This window comes from Platalea leucorodia (assembly GCF_965183815.1).
Source record: "Platalea leucorodia genome assembly, chromosome: 15".
In the NCBI taxonomy this organism is placed as follows: domain Eukaryota; kingdom Metazoa; phylum Chordata; class Aves; order Pelecaniformes; family Threskiornithidae; genus Platalea; species Platalea leucorodia.
The window spans coordinates 7570015-7592069 of NC_138837.1; the positions used below are offsets into that span (position 1 = coordinate 7570015).

Sequence of the window (22055 nt, forward strand, 5' to 3'; positions counted from 1 at the left end):
ACTCTTCTAACTGTGGGCATCAGGATGGAAAACTAAGGAATATATTTGCATATAAAAGGCTCCCTAGCCAGAGCATCTACCTGTGTGCTTCAGTTCAGGGTGGGAACTTGCGAAACAAAGCTCCAGTCACCCCTGCTCCCTCTTCTGTTTATGGTGCAGCAGCCTGGGAGAGTAAGCAGTATTGCTTAGATGAGGCTACACCACAAGACACGCTCCAGAGACACACCAACACGCTGCAACTGCTAGTGGGTGCGTTACTTTTGACTCAGACTAGGAGTCAGAGTAGAACTGCCTTACACCCTTCTCTGGCTCCACCGGGCTGTGAGTTACAAAGGACAACGCAACCGCGTTCTGGGCTAGCTAAGAGCTTAAGAGACGGGGATGGAGCAGACAGGGAGGGGATGGTCCTTGCTGAGCCAGAGTGATGCTCTCTTCTGCCTGCTCCCCTGTATACCACAAACACTGGTTACCTTGGAAAAGCAAACCTGAGGGAGGCAAAATGCGACAGCCAACAGCAACACGCTATCTGGAAACCCATCAGCAACACTGAAAACTGAAATGATCACAGTGGACAGAACAGGAAAACTATACTGGGAAGCTCTGCAGTTAAAGATGTCATCCAAGACCTCCCTTCACCTTCGAGGGTTCACAACTCCTGGCCAACACAACTAGGTAAAAAGATACTTGGTCAAACCTAAGGTGAGAGATGGGAGATCTGTTTAAGACAACCAAAATTTTGCCACTGACTTCATAGCCAGCATTTCACTTCTTCGGTACCAATTCCCGGCAGTATTTAGTACACGCTCCTGAATGGGCACAAGCTATCGCTTGCTGGGATTCAATACTTCTACTTTATGGGCATCACTGCGAATGGGAAAGTTGTCTGTCTTTTTCCAGCTGGGCACTACATCCCTCAAGCCTGCGCACATGCCAAGAAGCTGTGGTAAGCAACCGCTGGAAACAGCCTTCTGCCATCTAGAGACAAAGACGTCAAATATAACAAGAAGGCAGGGGGGCTACAATTTTCTTTAATGAAAAAAGGGGAAAAATAACTCTGCTACATACTGAATCAATAAGATCAGAACAGAGATGCGTAGGGAAAACTCATTGCTCAGGCAAGACAAAAAAAAAAAAAAGACTGCCTTGGAATATTTTGCCGTTTACTATCGTACGACTTGCCAAGGAAAATATGAGCGTGCATAGACTGATACTGTATTTACGCTGCTGCAGATTTCGGTCACAGCCTTCAGCACTCCCCCAGATTATCTTCCCTTTCTCAGAGGGCAGAGCTGGGCACAGGGTGACCCATGGATGCCACTGAGCAGCCTGGCCCTGGGGCTGCTGAGGTCTTGCCAATGTGGGAAGGTTCTACTACTTTGAATGGTACAATTAAGTCAATATAACTACAGCAGCATAATATCATCTAGAGGAATGCTTGCTCCACATTAAGAGCATTTTCTAAATTTGGTTTAAATTTCTTCCAACATGATATAAACAATGAACTCCCCTGCCGGAATAAAAGTGTCCAGATAAAGAACTATTTAAATTCATATGTTTCCCACTAATCTCTTTTCATGCCTCAGTTTCTCGTACTAACTTCACTGCTTAAAGATAAAGACACAGGAGATTTGAGGCACTTGGTAACAGAGTTAAAAAAAATATAGCTTTTACACAGGCTTTCCAACAATAGATCTCCAAGTATTTAAAAAAGCAGATTATTCCTGTTTTGAAGGCAGAGAGCTGAGTACCTGAGGTCACTTGGCCAAGCTACGCAGTACGTAAGAGATTCGACAATAAAACCCGTTCACAGCACGTTGTGTCTCACCCCGCAGAGCTGGGGTTTCTGCCCATCCTCAAGATGGGATGAAAAAGGGTCAAAGTGGCAGGAAACGGAGAAGAAAGCCCAGAACAGCATGGGCTGGCATCATTGCTACAACAGCCAGGCCCAAGACAACACTCAGCAGCGAAGCCCCGTCCTTGCCAACACCTGATCTTCCTTAACACGCCATCTGCTCTGCTGGCATGAGCACCCCTCCCGGCCTTGGCTCACAGATCTCTGGGGTGACGGGTGGTCCCCTGGTACTTTTTGGCCTGAGCTGTAAAACAAACCTAGAGAAGGAGACAAATGCAAAGAGCAGCTTCAATTCAACTAACCCCAGACATCCTAGCCCAATATTTGAGCTTGACAACACAAGTATTAACAGTCTTTTACACATTAAATGAGACCAAGGCTGGTGGCTGTGGCACGGAGGAGGATATTTCAGCATCCATACAGTCTCCAAAGACCCAAACCAGGTTGTGAAAGCTATCCCAACAGAGTCCTGTGCACAGCAGGAAACAATCAATCTTCTAAGCCCCTAATGAAAAAGAAAGCACTTTCTTTCCATGGGGTAAGCAGTAGCAGTTTAAACCACAATAACAGTTCCAGTGACCACAGCGTCCTAATTTATTGGATCTCACATGTCTGTAAAAGCTATTTTTTCAATGCCTCTCCCCTCCTGCCTGAGCCCAAAGGACAGAGATGTTCCCCAGGAACAAAACTAGCACTATTCAACCGAAACAAGCAGCCTAGAAATTACAAGCGGACTTTGTCATCCCATTTGTTTCATTCCTGTAAGCCTCTCCTCTCCCGTGCACTGCTCCAGCAGCCTGAGGAGCCCAAACTGAGGGCGAGCGCATGGGGCAGGAAGCTCGTTTTATGGTGCTGGCGGACAGGCAGGTCGCAACTGGCAGCCCATTACAGGAGACTTGTGAAAGAGATTAAAGAGCCCAGCACATTCAGAGTCTCCTGACCTCCCCAAAGTGAGTGCAGAGGTTTTTTTGTACAGAAAATCCACCATTTTTCAGGGTGCAGCTGTTTTTCCAGGAAGACTGGTCCCTGGAAATTATGCTCAAGAATTGCGACGGCAAGGAAAAACACCCTAGTGAAAAATATCGACCCATGCATCCTGCCCGCTCTGTGAGAGGGAGGGGACATTAGAGAAGGACCAGGACCGGGAAGGGATGGCAAATGGCAGCAGAGGCAGGATGAAAATGCTCGACTAACAGGTTGGCCGAGAGCCAGTGGGGTGCTCCTCCACAGTGGTGAAGTCAGGTATGACAAAACTTTTGGCTCTATCTCGCAGCTGGGAAATACAACGAGGAGGTGGGGAAAAAAGTCCAGCTGAATGGATTTCACATTGTCTGAAGGAAAAGTTCAATGAAAGAAGCAAGATGAAGCTTGAGGAGGAGTTGGATAAAAAGCATACGAGCAGATGCTTTCCACTAAGCAAGATCCATGTGCTTCTGTGCTCTCCTGTCCCCACCCCAAGCAGAGCTTCACAGTGGTTGCACAGTTTGTCCTCACTGCACTCGGTGAAGCTGAGGAACCACTGTCAGAGAGGGAACTGAGACAGAGAGATGCAAACTGATTTATCCCAGGTAACACTGAGAAGTCTGAAGCCGAACCAGTAACTAAATCTCTATCTTTGACATCCTTCAATAGCGTCTTAATTCCTTTTCCTCCACACTGCCTGCAAAGGGCATCCTTTCATACGCCAGGAGACTCCTGCTGAGAACGACCACACCTAGACAGGACACTGGAACCATCTCCTCCTGCCTCAGGGGATTACATCCCCCTCCACCTCCCCTTCCTTTCTTCCTCTGCTTAAAACAAACAGAGCGGCCGGCCCTTTCTTGCTGTTGGCAGCCAAAGGGCTGCTCCTGGCCTGAGCAGATGCCACCACTTCTTGCCTCTTGTCCCTGGAAGCACCTGTCCTCAGGGAAGCAGAGATGGGTGAGATGCACCGTGTCCTTTGCTTCCCCAAGGCCTTTTCAGGTGTGCTGTATGTATACAACATCTGATTCAGTTTAAAACACTTTCCCTGATAGAGTAAGGGAGGCAGTCTGGCAGCTGCTGCTCCGAGGAATCCTGGCAGGTCTTCACGCCAACAGAATCCTTCTCCAAAAATAGGATTTTATTTTCCTGTTGGCTGAAGGTGAAGCTGCTCAAACCAACCAGCCCTCCTGTCTTGTCTGCGAAAGACTCTATTTGCCAGTTGGCTCCGGCCAGGTGAATCACTGCCCAGGAGTCTCCCCAGGGATGGAGCTTGCAAGTCAAACAATTTAAACAAACAAAAAAAAAGGTGGTGGTGGGGAAGCAGGGCTGAGGGTGAGAGAAGGCATTCACTGGAAAAAAAGAAGGAGAATAAAATAAACAAACGTAGCTTATGTTGGCAGCTTACACCTCTGACAGCATTCTTGGTGGAGAGAGCAGACGTGAGCCCCTCCACAGGTGGGCGCGAAGGCAGGCAGGCTGGCTCCGACCCAGCGCTGGCTCCCAGAGCGGCGAGAGCCACCCTAAAGGGAGCCTGGCAAACCCTGTGCTCCCGGCGTGCCTGCTCACTAGCTTTAATTCACTCAGCTATGCAGCAGCATTTGCCTTCTGCTCAGTCTAGACCTGGGACAGCTTTCATCCCTGCAAAGAAGGGCGATGCCATCCTGAGCTGGGTACGGGACTGATGGTCCTGCTGCAGTTCTGCTCCGTTGTCACTTGAAAGGGACGTTTGCTCTCTCTCCCTGGGAGACTTCACAGCTCTGTGTCACATCCTCTGTGGATAAAGCTTTCGTGGCATTGTTAAACATTACTATCCCTCCAGCTGTGGGCGCACAGCTCTCCAGGGCAGCTTGTTCCACTTGAACATGACAAAAGTCTCCTGAAGCCCCTTCAGCCAAACATCCCTGAACTGACCGCCCCTCCACCCTCTTGCCCATCTGCTTTGCTCCATCTGCAGATTACACAGCCCCAATTACCTAATGCTGAAGAGCACTGAATCTGCCACCGCTCCTAATTATTTATGGCCAAGATTTCCAAATCAAGCAGCCTCCTATTTAAGAAAGCCAAACAGCTTTGGTGATCGAAATGTTTTCAGACTCAAAAGTGATAGATGCATTGTTTTTTTCCTTATAATTTCTAACGAAAATGATTTTTGGGCTTTAAGCTGATTTATGAATGAACATTTCCCTGAAGGAAGAAAGAAGCTCTTGTGCTTAGGAGACCTTGGTTCAATTCTTCACAAGCTTTTTGAATGACGATGGACAAGTCACTTAGGGACATTCTTGGACACAAACCATCTTTGGGTTTGTTTCTTTTCTTTCAGTAGAAGTTATGGGCCTCGGCACCTTTCAAACCCTTTTCCCTGTGTTTTCAGTACTTTGTTTGGCCTATTCTTTAAAAAATTAAATACATGCTAATACTGTCCACCTTGCCAGGTTATTTGGATGATGTAATCATGAACACAGGAACACATGCTGATATCAGACTGATAAGTAACCATGCAAGCACCTCACCACAGAGATTTGGGAAACTGCAGACATGTGGAACACAACTTAGGCCAAAAAGGGATGGTGACATTTGCTCTGGGCTCGCGCCTGCATTTCAGAGTGGTGAACCAGGCCCAGAGGGGAGAAGAGACCAGCTGCCCAGTTTCAGTGTCCAACTTAAGCATAAAAAAGTCACTGATTGCTCACACCAAATCTATTTTAAAAATTTACGTTAATAAACAAAAATTATAGCAAAGAATTGACTTAGCTAACAGGAAAAATCCATTTCATGAACTAAAACTCTCTCAGTGACAGAGGAGTTTTGTTGATTACTGATTTTCAGGCCTCCACTTGACTTTTCATGCAAACAGAATGATTAAAAGCATATTATTTTTTCAAAATCAATCAGTTCCTGAAGAAGGCACCAAACTTTTTAGTGCTATGCTGGGGTATTGGCACAAGACAGAGAGATCTACCCAAGTCCTGTCCTTCAGCTCCTACAGGCCATTTGTGGTCCTCCCTGCAGCTCATCTTGTGGATTTACCTGCACAAATAGGTCCTCAGCCTGCACATTTCTCCACTAACTTTAGCTGACCATATCTGAAAGTACATCTCTGTATGCACAGGGACTGCGGCTGAACCTGAACTGGGACACCAGCTGGGAAGGAATGCTTTATGGGTTGGAGGATGAGTTCACCAAATGCTCAGGTGAATCAGGCCTGAGCAGTGAAACGATGTGGAAGAGCAAATATTTATTTTCTGAGGATATATATAGAATCATAGAATCGTTAAGGTTGGAAAAGACCCTTAGGCTCATCGAGTCCAACCGTGAACCTATCACTACCAAGTCCACCACTAAACCATGTCCTCGAGCACCACGTCTACCCATCTTTTAAATACCTCCAGGGATGGAGACTCAACCACTTCCCTGGGCAGCCTGTTCCAATGCTTGACTGCCCTTTCAGTGAAGAAGTTTTTTCTAATATCCAACCTAAACCTCCCCTGGTGCAGCTTGAGGCCGTTTACTCTCATTCCTATATGGATAACATCATTTAGGATCAGTTAAAAAATCATTCCCATTTCTTCCAAATCTTAGGAAATGTCTTGTGGACTGACGCACTGAACTACCACCTAGCTAAGTGGGAAACCACAGTTTATCCCTACTTCTTTAGAAATTTTTCAATTTTAATTATAATATTTCTTTAAAATGTTTCTCCGTGCTTAAAGAGAAGTACAGCCCTATTCTCCCTCCTTTTTTTTTACTAGGTAACAAGGTCTCAGTGACAAAAGAGACACAGCTGGACCCTTAGCAGCCCATGCGAGCCACAATACTCAGTGCTGTAGGTCAGAGCTCTTAGGGTGCATGCCTCTGTCATGTTTCTTATGAGAAAGCCGTATGGGCTGCCTCTTTGCACCCCCCCAGGGAGCCCACTCAAGTCAACTGGAGTTTGGCAAAGATTCGTTAAAGAAGAGGTAGTTTGAAATGCTGTTACCAGTTTCCCAAATCTCAACTTGTGTGGTGCAGGAGACTCTTGCTTGGTTCGCTCCAAATGCAAGGAAGGACCTCAGCTGCATCCAAAGCAGAGAAAAGATTGGAGAAAGAAGAGAGGAGTTGTTTATCATTCATTTTAGTCCCTACAGAGAGGAGCAAAATTTATTTTCTCAGTAATTTGTGGTTATGCCAGCCTTTCCAGACACATGGCAAAACATGTCCCCCCATTGTTTGCACGGACAACAGCTGAGACTGTGTAACTTGGCAAAGCCCCATGCACTTACGTTCACCACTAAGTTATCTTAGCCACATATCAAAAGGTTGGGGGAAGCTGTAAAACGAAACCTTCCTAACCCAAAGGCAGCCCTGCTTTTTTGCTATCTAGTGTCTCCCACAAGGCAATGTCTTTTCATATGATGCAACAGCCTACCCATATTGGTGGGGAGTGCAGGGGTATCACATGCCCTTCTAACAACTTATCAGATGAAGAAAAAAGAATATATTGAGACATGGTGTTCACTGGAGGCAGGAGGTAAGACATTAACTTTATAAGTCAACATAGAAGAAGACAGTAGACATGAAAAATAGCCTGGCAAGAAGGCGCCGCCGCATTACAAGCTGAGAGCTGGCAAGGGGGACCCCAACTGTGGTCAGCTCATGGAAAACGGATGCCAGATTCGGCAGCTTGCCGCCGCATTGATGCTCACAACAAATACTGAGGCTACGTTAGAGTGGCTGCCAGATCACTGCTGGCTCCCACAACCTCCACATTGTGGCTGACAGGCAGAGGGAAGGGAGACTTCTGGACTCACCTATGCACTGATCCCTAATACTTAAAATCCACATGCCAATTTATAGCAGCTCTTCCTTGACATCTGAGCAGTAATCCTTGGCATTTACATGCTAAGTTTCAGCTGCTGAGCTCAAAGGAGAGCCGAGTGCATTATCCCTGTTTTGCACACAGCTAAGAACAGCCAAACGGCTTGTCTGAAGTTGTGTGTCACGGGGAGAAACCAGGTCCCGTATCCTCCTCTTCCTCCTGTGCAGCCACCAAGCAATGCAGCATCTCCCCGCCTTGCCTTGGCAGATCCCAGCCGTTCTCCCAGGCAGAGGTGTCAGCCTGTCCGGCCACGCATCCTGAGTGCAAACCCTCCCTCTGTGCCTGCTACTTACACAGTCTACTCCGCCTGTCAAGCCATCTCCTTGGAGCAGCGCTTCGGCAACACGTTGGCGCTTGCCAAAGGCTGCGCGGAGCCTGATGGCAGAGCCTGTGCTGTCAGGAGGCGTTTGCCTCCCTGGCCTGAGGCTAGCAGGCGGGCAGGAACCCCCATCATGCCGCCCGGCAGCTGGCGGGACACAGCTGCGTATCACTCACAAACACGAGCTACAGGAGGACAAAAGAAAGAAGAGTAACGATGAGCGCAGCCAGACAGGCAGGGGAGCCGAGATGCCAGCTTGTGGTATTAATGACTTGCTCATGCTACTGTTACCTAAACCTTCCAGCCCTGGGGATGGCCTGATCCTGTGCTGTTCTGTAATCCAATCTGACGGACCCTTTGGGCCCGGGCTTTTCTTTCACAAGGTGTTTGCATGGTACCTGACACAGCGAGGCTCTGCGCGTTCAACTGAGCTCCAGGCACAGGACCAGCAGCACCAACAAGTTCTCAGAAAAATATAAGGAAACCTCAGCTGTGTTTGGCTAAATTGTGAATAGGTCTCAGACAAACCCAAGAATTACTAAGTATGTCTTGGAACTAAACTTTGCTCCTTCCTTTCTATCCCTTTTAAAATAAAACTACTAATAAAACACATTGTAAGGAAAAATCAGGCATAAGATAGCACAGCTGGTGCAGTATTGATACTCCACATGAAAAAAGAGATACGAGCACCCATCAATAACGAAGACGAACAAAAAAAAGAGCTCAAAGCTCTTTGGATACATTTCCTGACAGTTCCCCTTTAAGTTTCTTTCTCTAACAGGGCTCGAGAACTGAAAATATTACACTCTATTTGAAGTTTAATATAATCTGCAGTGCAGACATTTCTGATCGCAGCTACCCATCTCCCACAGCACAAGACAAGCACATCACTTGCAGCTTCGCACTCCTTGAACGATGACTAGCTGTATCTCCTCTTCCTCTGGGTTACATCCGTCAGTAACAGTACATCTCCTTTCTAAAGACGAATTAGGACTGATAAATCGCCTATGCACGCCAAGATAGAAGGTAACAACAGCTTCTCTCGTTCCTTCCCCCAGCATGGTGCAGACCACAGCCCTGCTGCCCTCACAGCAATAGGGCCTTTTTTATCCTCTATTATATATATATATATATATTTTTTTTTTTTTTTGCCAGCTGCTCAACTGAACACCATAAAAATCCACAAAAACACCATAAAAAGCCATTCTTTTCAGCCACTGCATTAGCAAGACTGAAAGTTTAAGCAACCAGTTGCTTCAGCTCCAGGCCTCCAGCCTACCTCTAAAACAGGCAGCAAATCCGGAGACGTACAGACTCACGTTATTTCATTCTCCCCAGTGCATTGTACTTGAACCACGATTCTCCCCCTAGCCCACCCCCAACCCTCTCCTTGCTCAGGAGCTCGCCAGGGCCCATACGCTGGAAACGCACTCGCCTCCTACGTTGCTGATGCGCTGCGGGGAGAGCAGAGCGGGAGGTGGAGTCAGCTCTTTCCACGACAGATTCACCATGTCCCTCACAGCTCTGCAAAACTTAACTTCCCTGGAAGGGTTTCAAGATCTGACTCATGTCCAGTTCTTCTATTTTAATCATTCCCTCTTACATCATTCTCGGAGGCCCACGGTGTCACATGCAAACTCCCCCAGCCCCCCGGCTCCTCCTCTGCTGAGCACTTAATCTGTTGCCGTCTCTCATCCTAAACAAAAGTAGGTAGAGAAATATATTTGATACCAATCCTTCCCTACTCTCCAGAACATTTACTAGCTTTGGATGGTAGCTAATAAGGGCTTCCAACAGCTCTCCATCGCAGTGACAACACTGAAATAGAACAGGAACAGTAGCTGCGCCAGCAAACGTAGCGGCGTGGGGATGCGAGAGAGCAGAAAAATCACAGCAGGCTCACTGACACTGCAAACCAGCTGGGAGACAGCACAGGCCAGGAGATAAGTGTTGGGAAGGGAACCAGGTCAGCTGCTTCCTACTTTTCCATTCTCCCAGTGACTTCCTGAATAACTCTGGATGTCACAATCTTTTTGTTCACACTCGGAAGTACAAATCATCAGCATCGGTCCATTCAAGATCTCTTATTAAACCTGATATCATGAAACGGGGATGGAGCCAAAACTCTCTGAAAGAGCCGAGTAGAACAAAGGTGCTCACGTGCAGCCGTTTAATCCCTTCTCTAGATCCCAGCCTAAATGCCTCCACGGTTGAGAGATTCCCCGCTGATCTCAGGGGAGCCCCTTGTTTGTAACAGTGACCGCCAGACAAAAACTCTTGCCTGGAAGATTGCAAATGCTAGCCAAACAACAGCTGGAAGGCTTTGAGCCTCCAGCATGCTCAGAAAGAAGGCAGAGAGCAGAAACCCTGTACCTAACGACAGTTGCTTTGTTTGTTTTACTCTGGTCAATGAGTCATCGTTACATCGACCGGCTCTCTGCAATTATTCATCACAGAGGTTTCTGGTGCAACCAGCGGCTTACAAAATGGTAAGATCTGGTACAGATTTCCACTACTCCCCCCCCAAAAAAATCTGCTCGACCTCCCCCCAACCCAGGGAGAGAAGAACAGCCAGCCGGGACGAATGTGGCACTGTCGGGATGTTTGCAGGGCTTCTACTGTGAGAACACCAGCAAGCAGTAGGCGTGGGACTCCTGGAAAGCACGCTTTCGCATGCAAGGGTGACAAGGGGAAAGCACTGGGTTTTTCCGTGTGTGGGTGAGTGGATGTTTTACAAGGAGCCTGTGAGTGCAACAATGTCAAGAGACTGAGAGAAACTCAGGCTAACGTGAAGGACAAGGTGCAAAGGCAATGAAACACACCAGAGCACAACGTGCCTGACTGCTTGACATGCCTCCACTGACTCCTGGAGCAAAAAACTTTATACATTTTGCTGAAGGAAGCACGCAGAATTGCTTGGAAGAAGGCTGATGTGGCAAAGGCTTTCCTTTCTGTCCTTTCCCTGTTTCCTCAACTCATTTCCGTACTTTTCCCACCTGCTTTTATTTTGCTTTTTGCTACAGTCAGCACAAACCCCCTTCTTCCATGCAGCTCTCACAGTTTCCACCTTGTACTCAGCCCTACCTGCAAACACCTCTTCCTCCTGTCCAAGCTTTCAAATCTACCTGGTCTCCTTGCTCCTTAATTATGTCTTCATGTTATTTCTGTTACTGCTTTAACTCTGTACCACCACCAAGGACAAAAAGGTTTCTATAGAAAAGTGTACTTGCATTATACAAACCAAGACGGTACAAGGGTTGGAGAGAATCAGAGCAAAAAGAGGCAAACATGATGGGACTGGTGGGAGCACAGTGCATTAGATGTGACGGAGCGAGCACAGACACCTGGGGTGCTGCCATCATGGTGGGGAATTAAAAAGTGCATTCAGGGAAGAGGCTGGCCAGAGGGAGGACGGAGGGGAAGACATTGCAGAAGAGAATCTGGGAAGTGTAAGATCCAAGGGAGCATGGAGACAGTGCGAAAAAGAACAAAAACGCCTGTGAAGTGGGCAGAGCATGGAAGAAAGGAAGAGAACAATATTTGTATCTTCAGTTTTCTTCCTGCTTGAGAAGAGAGACATGGAAAGGTTTGTTTGATCTCCCCACTTAATTCCCATCAGAAGATATGAAGGGACCCAGCCAAAAGCCAGATGTTTTGCTTCCAGTTTCATTCAACAAGGTCTGCATAATAGACGAGGAAAAACTTTACCGGCCTACCCATCTTGCCCCTCTTCCCAGGAACTCCAGGGATCCCCTGCAAGGAAAACACACAGAGAAAAAAAATAATAGGTCTGGTTGAGAAAGCAAACAGCCAAACAACAATACAAAACAATACTAGAAGAGAAAGGGGAATGCAAAACAGGCTAATGACTGCGGCATTGTTCAGGAATCAAAATGTCAGCTACTTGCAGTCAGCTGCGAGAGCAGGAGACAATTAACCTTCACCCACTAACTACGGCCCTCCCTGAGGACAGGCGCAGGCAGCATCCCCACCCGGGGCAACAGGCTGAAGCTGTGCTTAGCAGGAGCAGTCATTAAGCTACTGGTCTGGAACTGAATGAAGGCCACTGCCAAGGCGCTCGCTGGATAACTTCTGTTTATGTTTCTTATTTAGTTATACAAGCATTAAATCAGCGACTCTAGCGCAGGGTACTCCCCGCTCAGGCAGGCACACACACACGCACTCCCACATGCTCCCGGGGCCTCTCTTGTTTCTGGAGCTTGCATTTGAGGGAGAAAAAGCTGAAATAAAACAGTCTTCATCTTACAACGACCTTCCTTAGGAGCTCTTGCAGTGGGAAGAGAGGGTCCTTGGATGGGTAGAGATCAGGCAGGCGGGGGGATGTGGGGGAGAAGAGCAAAAAAGCAAGGGAGGTCTTGCAAAGCTCTGAACACATGCGTTTGGAGAAGGCACGATGGAAAGGATGGGGGGAAGAGAGGACACATGGGAACAGCAGCCACAGCTGCCCGTCCACCGGCCCCAGTCTTGACTGCCCAACTCAATGCAACTGGAAGGAAAGCCATTGTCAGAAAGCCCCAGGCACTGTCCCTTCCAAGAGCCAGGCTCTTTCCAGACACCTCCAGCTGGACACCCAAAATGCTGGGACACTGTGGCTGAGATGTTACTCCTGTGGGAGCAGGGAATTTGCACGTACATTCTCCTCCCTGCACCATCCCACTAAGATGAACTAGTAAGGGGGAGGAGGAAGGCAGGTTTTTAAGTGGAGGAAAATATAGAAAAACTCCTCTCTACTTAACAGTGAGGTCTGATGACCCTGTCTGAAGCCTAGATTTTCCTGAGCTGAATGTCGACACCATACAGGACACAGGTCTTCATGCAAGGGTAGAAACAGGCTAAAGAAGGCATGGTTAAACATTAGGCATGCTCGCCTCTTTCCTCAGGAACAAGGGATAGAGAAGGTTACAAGAGGCTCTGAAGAACTGTATTCAAGCAACACACTAAGGTTTTCTTCACAAAATACTCACTCGTTCTCCATCAGCCCCTGGTAGCCCAAATAGTCCTGGGAGACCAATATATCCCTAAAGAAAAGAGGAAACAAGTAGTCAAATACACTTCTCCATTGGCAACCAGTCAGTCTGTCTTTCCTGGACAGCAGAGCATCCTCCAGCGTTGGTCAATGGCAGCCGTGATGAAATAAACCTTGAGGCAAGTGTATATGCCCATGGACTGCATGGTGCTGGCTTCCACGATGTAGTCCAAGGGCACATACCCTCACACCAGGGATCATGAGGACTCCAGGCAGGAAGAGGCCAGCAAGAAGCAACCTTACCTGGGCTGGCTCTGAGTGTACCTGAGGGAAATAGAGCTTCGTTCAAGGTTAGCAAGAGTGATAGCAAAAGTAATCCACATGCCTACACCTCCTTTCCTCTCTACAAGGGCTCTTTCCCTGCCTTTGGCACTCATTCCCAACTGTGTTGCAGAAATGTCCTGTTGCACCAAGCCCTTTCTGCTTGCCTTATGTCGCATGGTGGTCACACACTGCAGCCCCTTCTCACGCAAACAACACCTCCTGGCATGCAAGGCTGCCGACCGCTCCTGAGAGAGGAGCAAATCAGTGATGGTTCTGCCTAAAGCCTTTCTCTGCAAACTCTATTGCACCACCAAGACCTTTTGCAAACACTTTGTCAACCCAAGCACCAAGGGCCCTTCCTGGGCAGGGAGAGGCTGAGCATGCTATTTCAGGCTCTTAGGATTGGTGTACGAGGCTCAACTTGTACACATGTACGGATCCTCTGACACCCAGCTGCAAAGAAGCCTCCTTTGCATCAACGTGTTTCACATAAAATCCGCTCCTTTCACGCTCATCAGCAGGCATCGCATTTTCAAGTACACAACATTTCTCTACAGCCTTAGGATCCTGCTCAGACAGGACACAAATGCTATATTTCCCTTCCCTTGCAACAATTGAAGCCTTGTGTTTAATCCTCTTTGCTCAGCAGTTAGTACAAAGTTACCTTGTGTGCTGGTCCTTTGCAAAGGACTAATTTGTGCCAAACATGCAGAATCAAGAGGAAGTGAATTTCAGCAGGGAGCCCCCTCAGTGGCACCTCACTGTTACAAGAGCCAAGTGTTAACACTGATTTTCTCTCATCTTTCTTCCTCCATCATCGCTAAATCTCTTACTGGCAATCCCAACAAATTTTTTCACCAGTCCATTACTTCCGTCAGGTTGCGCTTCCTTTAGGGATCATACTTAGCTGGGAAATACGGCTACATGAAAATGATGCTGTCTGCCTTTCCCTCCTGAACCCCAAGACAAACCATGTAACTCCTGAACTACTTCCTACAGAAGAAAAAATAGAGGTGGGGGATGGAGAGGAGCCCACAGTTGGCTCCCTCAATCCACAAAATGCAGATATCTCACCTTAGTACCCAATTTTGATTGACTACTGTTGAACTGAGAAATGGCTTTCTTGGGTAGCTATAAATATTTCAGTCCCCAGCACTCAGGGGTGCGAAGTGGAAAATTATTTTCACATCTTACATTGTGCATGTCTATCCCATGATAATTACATGAGGTCCTGGTTAGGCCAGTGAAAGAGATGCACCAGGGAAAACTTTTATCACTTGCAGAAGTAAGGTGAGCAAGCTGTGCTGTGTCAATCTTCCTCTCTCCTGCAGGGCACTGAACATGCCATCTCCCTTCCCAGCTCAGGAATACAGCTAGCTACAGGGTCAGCATTTGTTTATTCCTTCAGTTTTCCTAGCGATGATGAAAGCCAGCTGGTTGAATTTACTGCACATGGAGAAAGTATCACATGTTCGAGAAAGGGGGGATTTTATTGGCTCAGAATCTCATTGTGAATTTATAATTGCAGGAAAAGAACAAAATGTGATTAACGAGAGTCTTAATTGGTAAAAAAAATAAAAATAATCCTTTGCAGTGAGAATGAACCCTCAGCAATTCAATTTGGTGAGGAAAACCAGGCAGAACAGAGATATTAATGTTTGTATTTGTATGGCTTCAAGATGCTGGCTTGCTATTCTCCATAACGACATAAATCACTCCCAAACTCAGGACTATACCCAAAAGAGCCCATATTCAGCATGGTCGAAGACCGCTGAACCACACTTATTGAAACTAAAGAAGCCTTTGGGAGATGGGGCTTGCAGAAAGTTCAGGCTTTGGTCTTTGGTAGGAAGTTGTATGCCATTCTTTCTTCTCCTGCAATGTGAGCTCTGAAGGGGTTGACTTTGTATCTTCAGCACTGTTGGTGAACTTTGATCTTGGTACATTCCATGTTTAATTTAAAAAATTCAGCAGTGCTTCAATAAACAAGTGGCGTGCAGTTCAAATCCCCTGAATCCAACGAATTAAAGGAACTAGTCTCAGGATTGCAAAATTAAGCATAAAGTTTCTCGAGAAGCCTTTGGTAAAAACAAGTAGAGGAAAGACAAATGAAAGGCTGCTTACCCGACTGCCTTTTGGACCAGCTTCCCCTATGGGGCCAGGTAAACCCTAGAACAGAAGGGAAAAAACAAAGACAAATGTGGACAGGCTTTAACTTAACCTAATGAGCAGTGCCAAATCCCCAGCACTGTCCCTGCATGGTTCTGCTTTCAGTGCCGAGCCCAAGGCACATCAACAAAGGAGAAAAAAGGACAAAGTGATACGAATAACAAATCTCCCATTGTTGGGGAGCTGGGACTCTGCAGAATCCGAGACTGCTGCACATAGTGAACCTTCCCCAGGGCTGAAGTAGAGATTTCTGATCACAAAGACCAAAAAGGCTGATGCAGCAGGGTGCAGAGAGGTTGTGTTACACTTCAGATGCAACGTACAGCGATGCTCTGTACCCAACAGCTCTCGATTCATTTTCCTGCCTAACTGAGCACATGCATAGCGAAAGACAAATGTATTTCAATACCTGTTTAGGGAACACAGGCTGGCCCTGATGCAGTGAGAAAGCCCCTCCAATTTCTACAGCCTACAAAGTCACTTAGCAGCGCAGGTACGGCAATATCTCTAACTCCTTGCAGCATCAACAGCTATGGAAATAATTGAAAATACATTCCCCATTCTACTTCTATGCCTATCGCTGCTCACTTAAAGCACTGTGAAAAAGAACCCTGCAAAAATGCCTAATGAATTTTCATGTTTATTGTCTTCTAGCAAGTTTCCAGGTCAATTTTTTTCAAGTTCCAAATGCTGTTGGGCTTTTTTGGAAAGGGGAAAAAAAAAAAAAAAAAAGGCTAAATCCATATTTTCTTTAGCTGGCAGCACTGCACACACAGCCTGGGATCTGAAAGTCAGGTTGTGCTCTTTCCTGGCTCATGCATCTTTGCCAAAGATTTCAGCCATCAGGGTGAAGTTAATAATTCTGCCTATGATGCGCAAATCAAAACAGAGCCAAGCTCTCTCTCCCATAGCACTGCAGAGCCAGCACAGCTGACAGGAGTAACAAGTAGTAAAATCTCAGTAAAGTAAACAGCTCTGATGCTGGATACATACGGCATTCAGATATGCTGAAAAAAGCTGCCTTAAAAAACCAAAAAAGTCGCTTTCCTGACCCAAACCACATTTTAAGAAAGCACTTTTGTTCTTCGTATGTCAAGCACAAAGATTTCACCCTGCTTATCTGATGGGTAGAACACTGCTGTGAATTGCTGAACAGCATTCATTAACCTTGGATGACCAATACAGCTCCGATGGCTTCATATTAGTCATCTAACACACATTCACACCTAGGAGATTCTTTGGCATGCAAATCTCTAAGAGCCTTTCAGAGTATGAATGGAGCATTTAGTCAGGTGCATAAAGCTCTCATCCAGTTCTACCATCTGCGCTCTCCAGCACGCATCTGTATATTCCCCCCTAAAATTTGCTAAGCGAGGTATCAATTTAATCTCAAATTTAAAACAGTCTGAAGCAGGGGAAAGGCAGACTTGTTCTGCACATCTAATTCACATTTAGTCCAATAACCTGCACGTCTGGGTAAAAACTCACATACGAACTCATGACAAGTCTAAAATGCTCATGGCAGACTGCTTGAGGTCTTTGACATCTGCCTAGTCTCTTAGCTATGTACTTAAATATAAATGTGGGGGAACCCAACGTTAATTAACGTGTCCATTTTAGAAAACCATGACAAAGTCATTTGCCTGTGAAATGTTACAGGGACAGGTCTTCTGCCCTCCAACAGATTCCATTTCAGGTCTTACAAATTCTTCCTCTTAATTTTCTTCCTACTACTCAGCATCTTACATGAGTAAAACAATAAAGTGTCCAATTTTGATCCGTTTTCCTTTGCACACTCCTCCATTCCTAAACTTGTCTTTGTGCATTTTTTTCAGAATGAAAACAAAGACCTGGTTTTCTTTCATCATCTTTTGTGCAACTGCAAATATGATTTTTGTGTATATTTATGGTCCATGTTTAATTTTATAGGTACGTATATAAATGATTATGCTAGTGAATGTTACTAATGAGAGTTCATCTAAATCTTTTCTGTCGGTAATACGCTGCCTTCTGTCCCAGATTTCTAACATGTTCAACATTAGATGCAAAATGTGCCTAAAAATGAAAGGTTAGCAGCTTGCAGGTACGTTTCTCTGCTCTGCTGTTTTGGTTTTTTTTCTTTTTTCCCCCCGTTGTTATACTGAAGCAAAAATTTGTCAGATTTTGCTGTAGAAACTCAGGTTTTATGCATCATAGACATAAAATACTTTCTAACAACCTTAGTGTCCTCTAGGCCATGTCATTGATACAGAATCTTGGGGAGGGAAGAAGGAAAACATTCAGACACATTCTAGAGGTCTGCGCTGTCTTTAGCAGGGCATGTATTTAGCTACCTGCACACCCAAATCCCTAGTCTGTGCACAGCACGATGAGATTTACTGCACCTGCCTGCCAGGATAACCTTTGGCACCTGGACTTCCATCTGGTCCTCGTTCGCCCTTTGGAAAGAAAAAAGAAAAGGCACAGAAGGTAAGGTGAATGTCACACTTGGGAAGCCTTTTTAGCTGCTTCATTCTTTGAGCTGGGGGGAAAGGAGGGTGGAATGGATTAACCTGATGCAAATTTATAGAGAGGAAGAAAATATTAATGGCAGACAGTAGAATAAATTAATGAGAGGGGAAAACACACAGAAGCCAAGTCAATAGGATCCGTACATTAAGCAAGTGTTGCTATTTCTCCTTCTCCCTCCATCTGCAGTGAAAGGAGCAGATACTTTGAAACAAGGAGGCTAAGAGAAGGTGTAAGGCTGCATCTATATTTGGCATATGGAACCGTTTTACTGGTGGGGAAGCACTGCCAAAATTCTTCAAAACTAGATGGATTCATGTATAATATCCTTTAACATCATTGCTAACAGGGCCTGCTATTCATTGCCTTTTTTTTTTTCTGAACTGCAAACATCAGACTTAACCAAATAAAGAGGGGGGAGGAAAAGGGGAGAGGAAGAATGGGAGGGGAATTACATATTAGTACTTAATATGATGTGGTTAGTAAACTCCAGGTGAAATTAATGTAAAAGGAAAAATAAAGGGAGAGCAAGGTAAGCTGGTATTTCTTCCACCACATAAACTTAACGTGGTCGAGCAATAAAAATTAGAAATGAAATTTAGAAACTCCAAGGCAGTCTCTTCCCACCAACCTGCTGATGCTCGGTCAGCGCATGCACGCAGCTACCGGCAGTACGGGAGCGGACCGCGCGTCCCCTGTGCGTACCAGCCTGCCCCTGGACGGAGCTGGCCGTCCGCACCGAGCAGGCTGTACAGGATCCAAACTAGCAGCAGAGTCAGCAAATCCAGCTCTCTTTAAAGGTTCAGTGCTGGAAACTGGGAAGACTCACCTGGTCTCCAGGGTGACCTGGTGGTCCAGGGTAGCCTTTATATCCCTGTTGAAATAGGATGGAAGAGATGAATTATAATAATAACAAAATAATAAAATAATCTGGTTTTGGTTTGAATTTCTCTTTACAGGTGGGAGTAAGGTTCTGAGGAGAAGCAGGTCTTCAGATATGGGATGGCACTACACAGTCATGCAAACTTTTAATGTGCTGCTCTGTGCTTGCATCGCCCAAACCCTGCCGATGTTCCCAGGCTCTGCTGGGATGCGGTGTGGCAGTAGCAGCCTGCACCCGCTGGGCTCGGGCCTGGTGGTCACTCAGGAAGGACTTGCCCCATGCACAGACTTAGAGTTGCATCTATAATCAGATTTATTTGTAATCTACACCTTTAGCAGAGCTATCCTTAATCCACAGGAAACCACAGGCTTGTAGGGTAAAATGTTGGCTTTGGGCAACTTGGGGGACTACACAGCACGAGTCGCTCACATTCGCTTTAGAGCTTGAAATGCCATAGGAAACATCAAAATAACCATTTACTGTCACGAGAAACTTTCTTGATTTTGTTTCTAGCTTGAATTTGTCTAGCTTCCAGCTTTTCTAATCTAATTATTACAAGGTGTGACAAGACCCAGAGTCCTTCATTATGAAGCTACCTAAACCAGTGAGCAAGCTGTCTCTTAACCTGCTCTCTGCTGAATTAATTAGAATGAGTTTCTTAATCCAGCTTGCTAGCTGGCAAGTGTTGCAGGCTTCAAATCATTCTCACAGGTCTTTCATAAACCTGCTTCAGTTTTTCAGTATTTTTTTTTTTGAGATGCAGACACTGAGGCAGGACAAAGGTAGCCTGTTCAACTGCAGACTGATCAGTATGTATTTTAAGAGTTTGCTTTCTCCAGGATTTACATAGAGCTCTCTTCAAACACTGAGTAAATTCTGCAAGTCACAGGCACTTCAGATTTTTCTTCCCTCTCCTTTATTATCTTGCTTCAGCTGTTTAAAACAAACTCATTTCCATCAAGTGGAGTTGGAGCAGATTAGAAGATTAAATTCAGGTACAGAGATGACTGTTTAGCTGGGCTACTAGCAAGATTTAAAAAAAAGGGCAGAAAATTTAACTTGAAACAAATGCAGAGAGAAAATAAACAAGAAACAATCCTCACACAACTACTACAGAAATAACACAATGCTTTCAGGGTGGGTTACAATTGCTAATTGTAACTCGGTCTCTGCTACTCGCCCTGTCCCCAGCCAGGGCTGCCGGCACGCACCGCCTGTCTGCAACACCCACAGGGGAGCATCCCTCTGCTCTGGAAGCCATAACCAAACCCTGGCTTGGCCGAGGACGCGGCCTTTTGCTTCACTCACCAGATGAACCCAGGCCTGTTTCTGCTCCCAGGTCCACACCTCTGCTTAACGGCTTTTTTATTCTTCCCATGGGCTATTCTAGACCTGCAGCCTAAGACTTCGCTGGCGGAGGTATGCAATGCTCTCAGCCATCCTGGCTACTACCCACTCCCCTTTGCATTCCTCCTTGCTCATTATTTCAGACATTTTGGCCTGGAAAAATGTTGATTCCCTTTTCACCGATTCTCTCCTCCTTGACCTTGCTGATGTATCACAACCTGGTCTTTTGACTGAGCTGCACCCCCTGAGAAGATGGTGGCTGACCTAAAAGACCATTTGGCTACCGGCTGGCCCTTATTTGAACCACCTAGAAAGTCCCAAGTACCGTTAGTGCATTTCAGCCAGTGGCTCCTAATTGGAAGCGCCTCAGCGTCTCTTGGAGCAGGACCTTCCCCTCTCCAGGAATCTGCCCTGCGAGATCCTCTCTTTTTTATCCTCTCCCCGGCTCCTCGACAGAGGCTCAGCATCGGCCAAAAGGAGCGAGGATGCTCCACCCTGGTTGGGTGTCTGCCCTGAAGGTGAAGGCACGTTGTGAAGGTGCAGAGCCACCCAGGTGTGGAAGGCCCAGTACTGGTATCACCCATCCCTAGAGCATGGACCAGCAGGGCGTTGTGCAGACGGACAGAGTCTGTTCTGGCCCCCCCTCGCCTCTTCCAGAGAGAGCTGCCAACAGAAACAGCCCTGGGTTCAGCATCTCCAGACGTGCCCTGGGATTTAGCATATTGCCCATGGGGTTTCCTCCTGGAGCCTCTGCCCAACTTCTCCAGCCACAGCCTAGAGCAGGAACTACCTTTGTCTCCAGACGGCTGGAGCACCTACTTCCATGCATACAAACGCTTAGAGATGTCCTGCTCCCACCACTGATAAGAAAGAGGTGCCTAGCTTGGCTGCTCCAAATCGCTCTGTTCTGCTTGAGTTCCTGCAGGACAGGCGTTTCAAGCCTGCAATGTCCACCCAGAGCAGGTGGCTAGATGACAGCCCCTTGAGATGCTCAAAGCATGTCCTGAGCTAACGTCTGCACCAAGCATTCAATTGCTATCTCTATAATGGTAAGTGAATGGCACTTAAGTTAAATATGTAGACGCTCTACTACTGCTGCATCCTATTAAATGTGCTCCTCACTATATATAATGAGCTCTGGGAAGCTTCAAATGTGTGTTTCTTCATAGTATACTGCAGCTATTTCAGTCTCAGGTTAATTATACTGAGCAGAAAACAGAAAAGCTTGTGCATGCTAAAAGTTGGCTGCAACGTGAAAGTATTTACCTGCTAAAATCCTCTTCAAATAGCACTAAAATGACAGGGCAGAGGGTATGAAAACAACTGCATTTGCTCTTTTATCCAAACACTTCCTGATGATTACAGGGTGCTCAACACAAAGGGCTGTGATTTAGAAAGGAAATTGCACTCCAGTGAAGGATTTACTCATCTGCGATGATATTTATAATCCACTCTCTCCTAGCTAAAAAGGATCATCCTGCACTTTGATAGGAAATGCGAAGAGTGAAGAGACCAGCGAATGAGATCTGCATGACAGGATGTGTTCTGAAGCACTGACCGATTCCCAGCTCTATCTTTTCTCTCCGAGTGACTTTAACAAAGCTTTTTCTCTCTCACTGCTGCCGTCTTCTACAATCTTGCACTTTGCTACAACTGTTTTCTCCTCCACGGCTGGGAGCAATGATGCAGTTGCTCTGCTGAGATGTATCTGCAAGGCAGCTGTAGTCTGCAGCCCACAAACAAAAGCCAAAGCCCACAGACACCTCGTAGGCACCAGAGGGAAGGGCAGAGCGGACAGCCAAGTCCTGCCACCATTCCTGAGAACCGCTGGTCAGCAAAACCAAC

At 46.4% G+C, this 22055-nt stretch overlaps 1 protein-coding gene across 1 annotated transcript in view; it reads right to left on the minus strand.

The window, feature by feature from the left end:
* The window catches only part of COL27A1 (collagen type XXVII alpha 1 chain), a gene marked incomplete at its 5' end in the record, with an annotated part of 160917 nt that overhangs the window by 96238 nt on the left and 42624 nt on the right, over positions 1-22055 (minus strand). The window contains 5 exons of the mRNA XM_082327669.1: positions 11701-11745; positions 12978-13031; positions 15428-15472; positions 17857-17910; positions 18810-18854. Of these exons, the coding sequence (XP_082183795.1) occupies positions 11701-11745; positions 12978-13031; positions 15428-15472; positions 17857-17910; positions 18810-18854 (243 nt within the window). The remainder of the gene's footprint in view (positions 1-11700; positions 11746-12977; positions 13032-15427; positions 15473-17856; positions 17911-18809; positions 18855-22055) is intronic.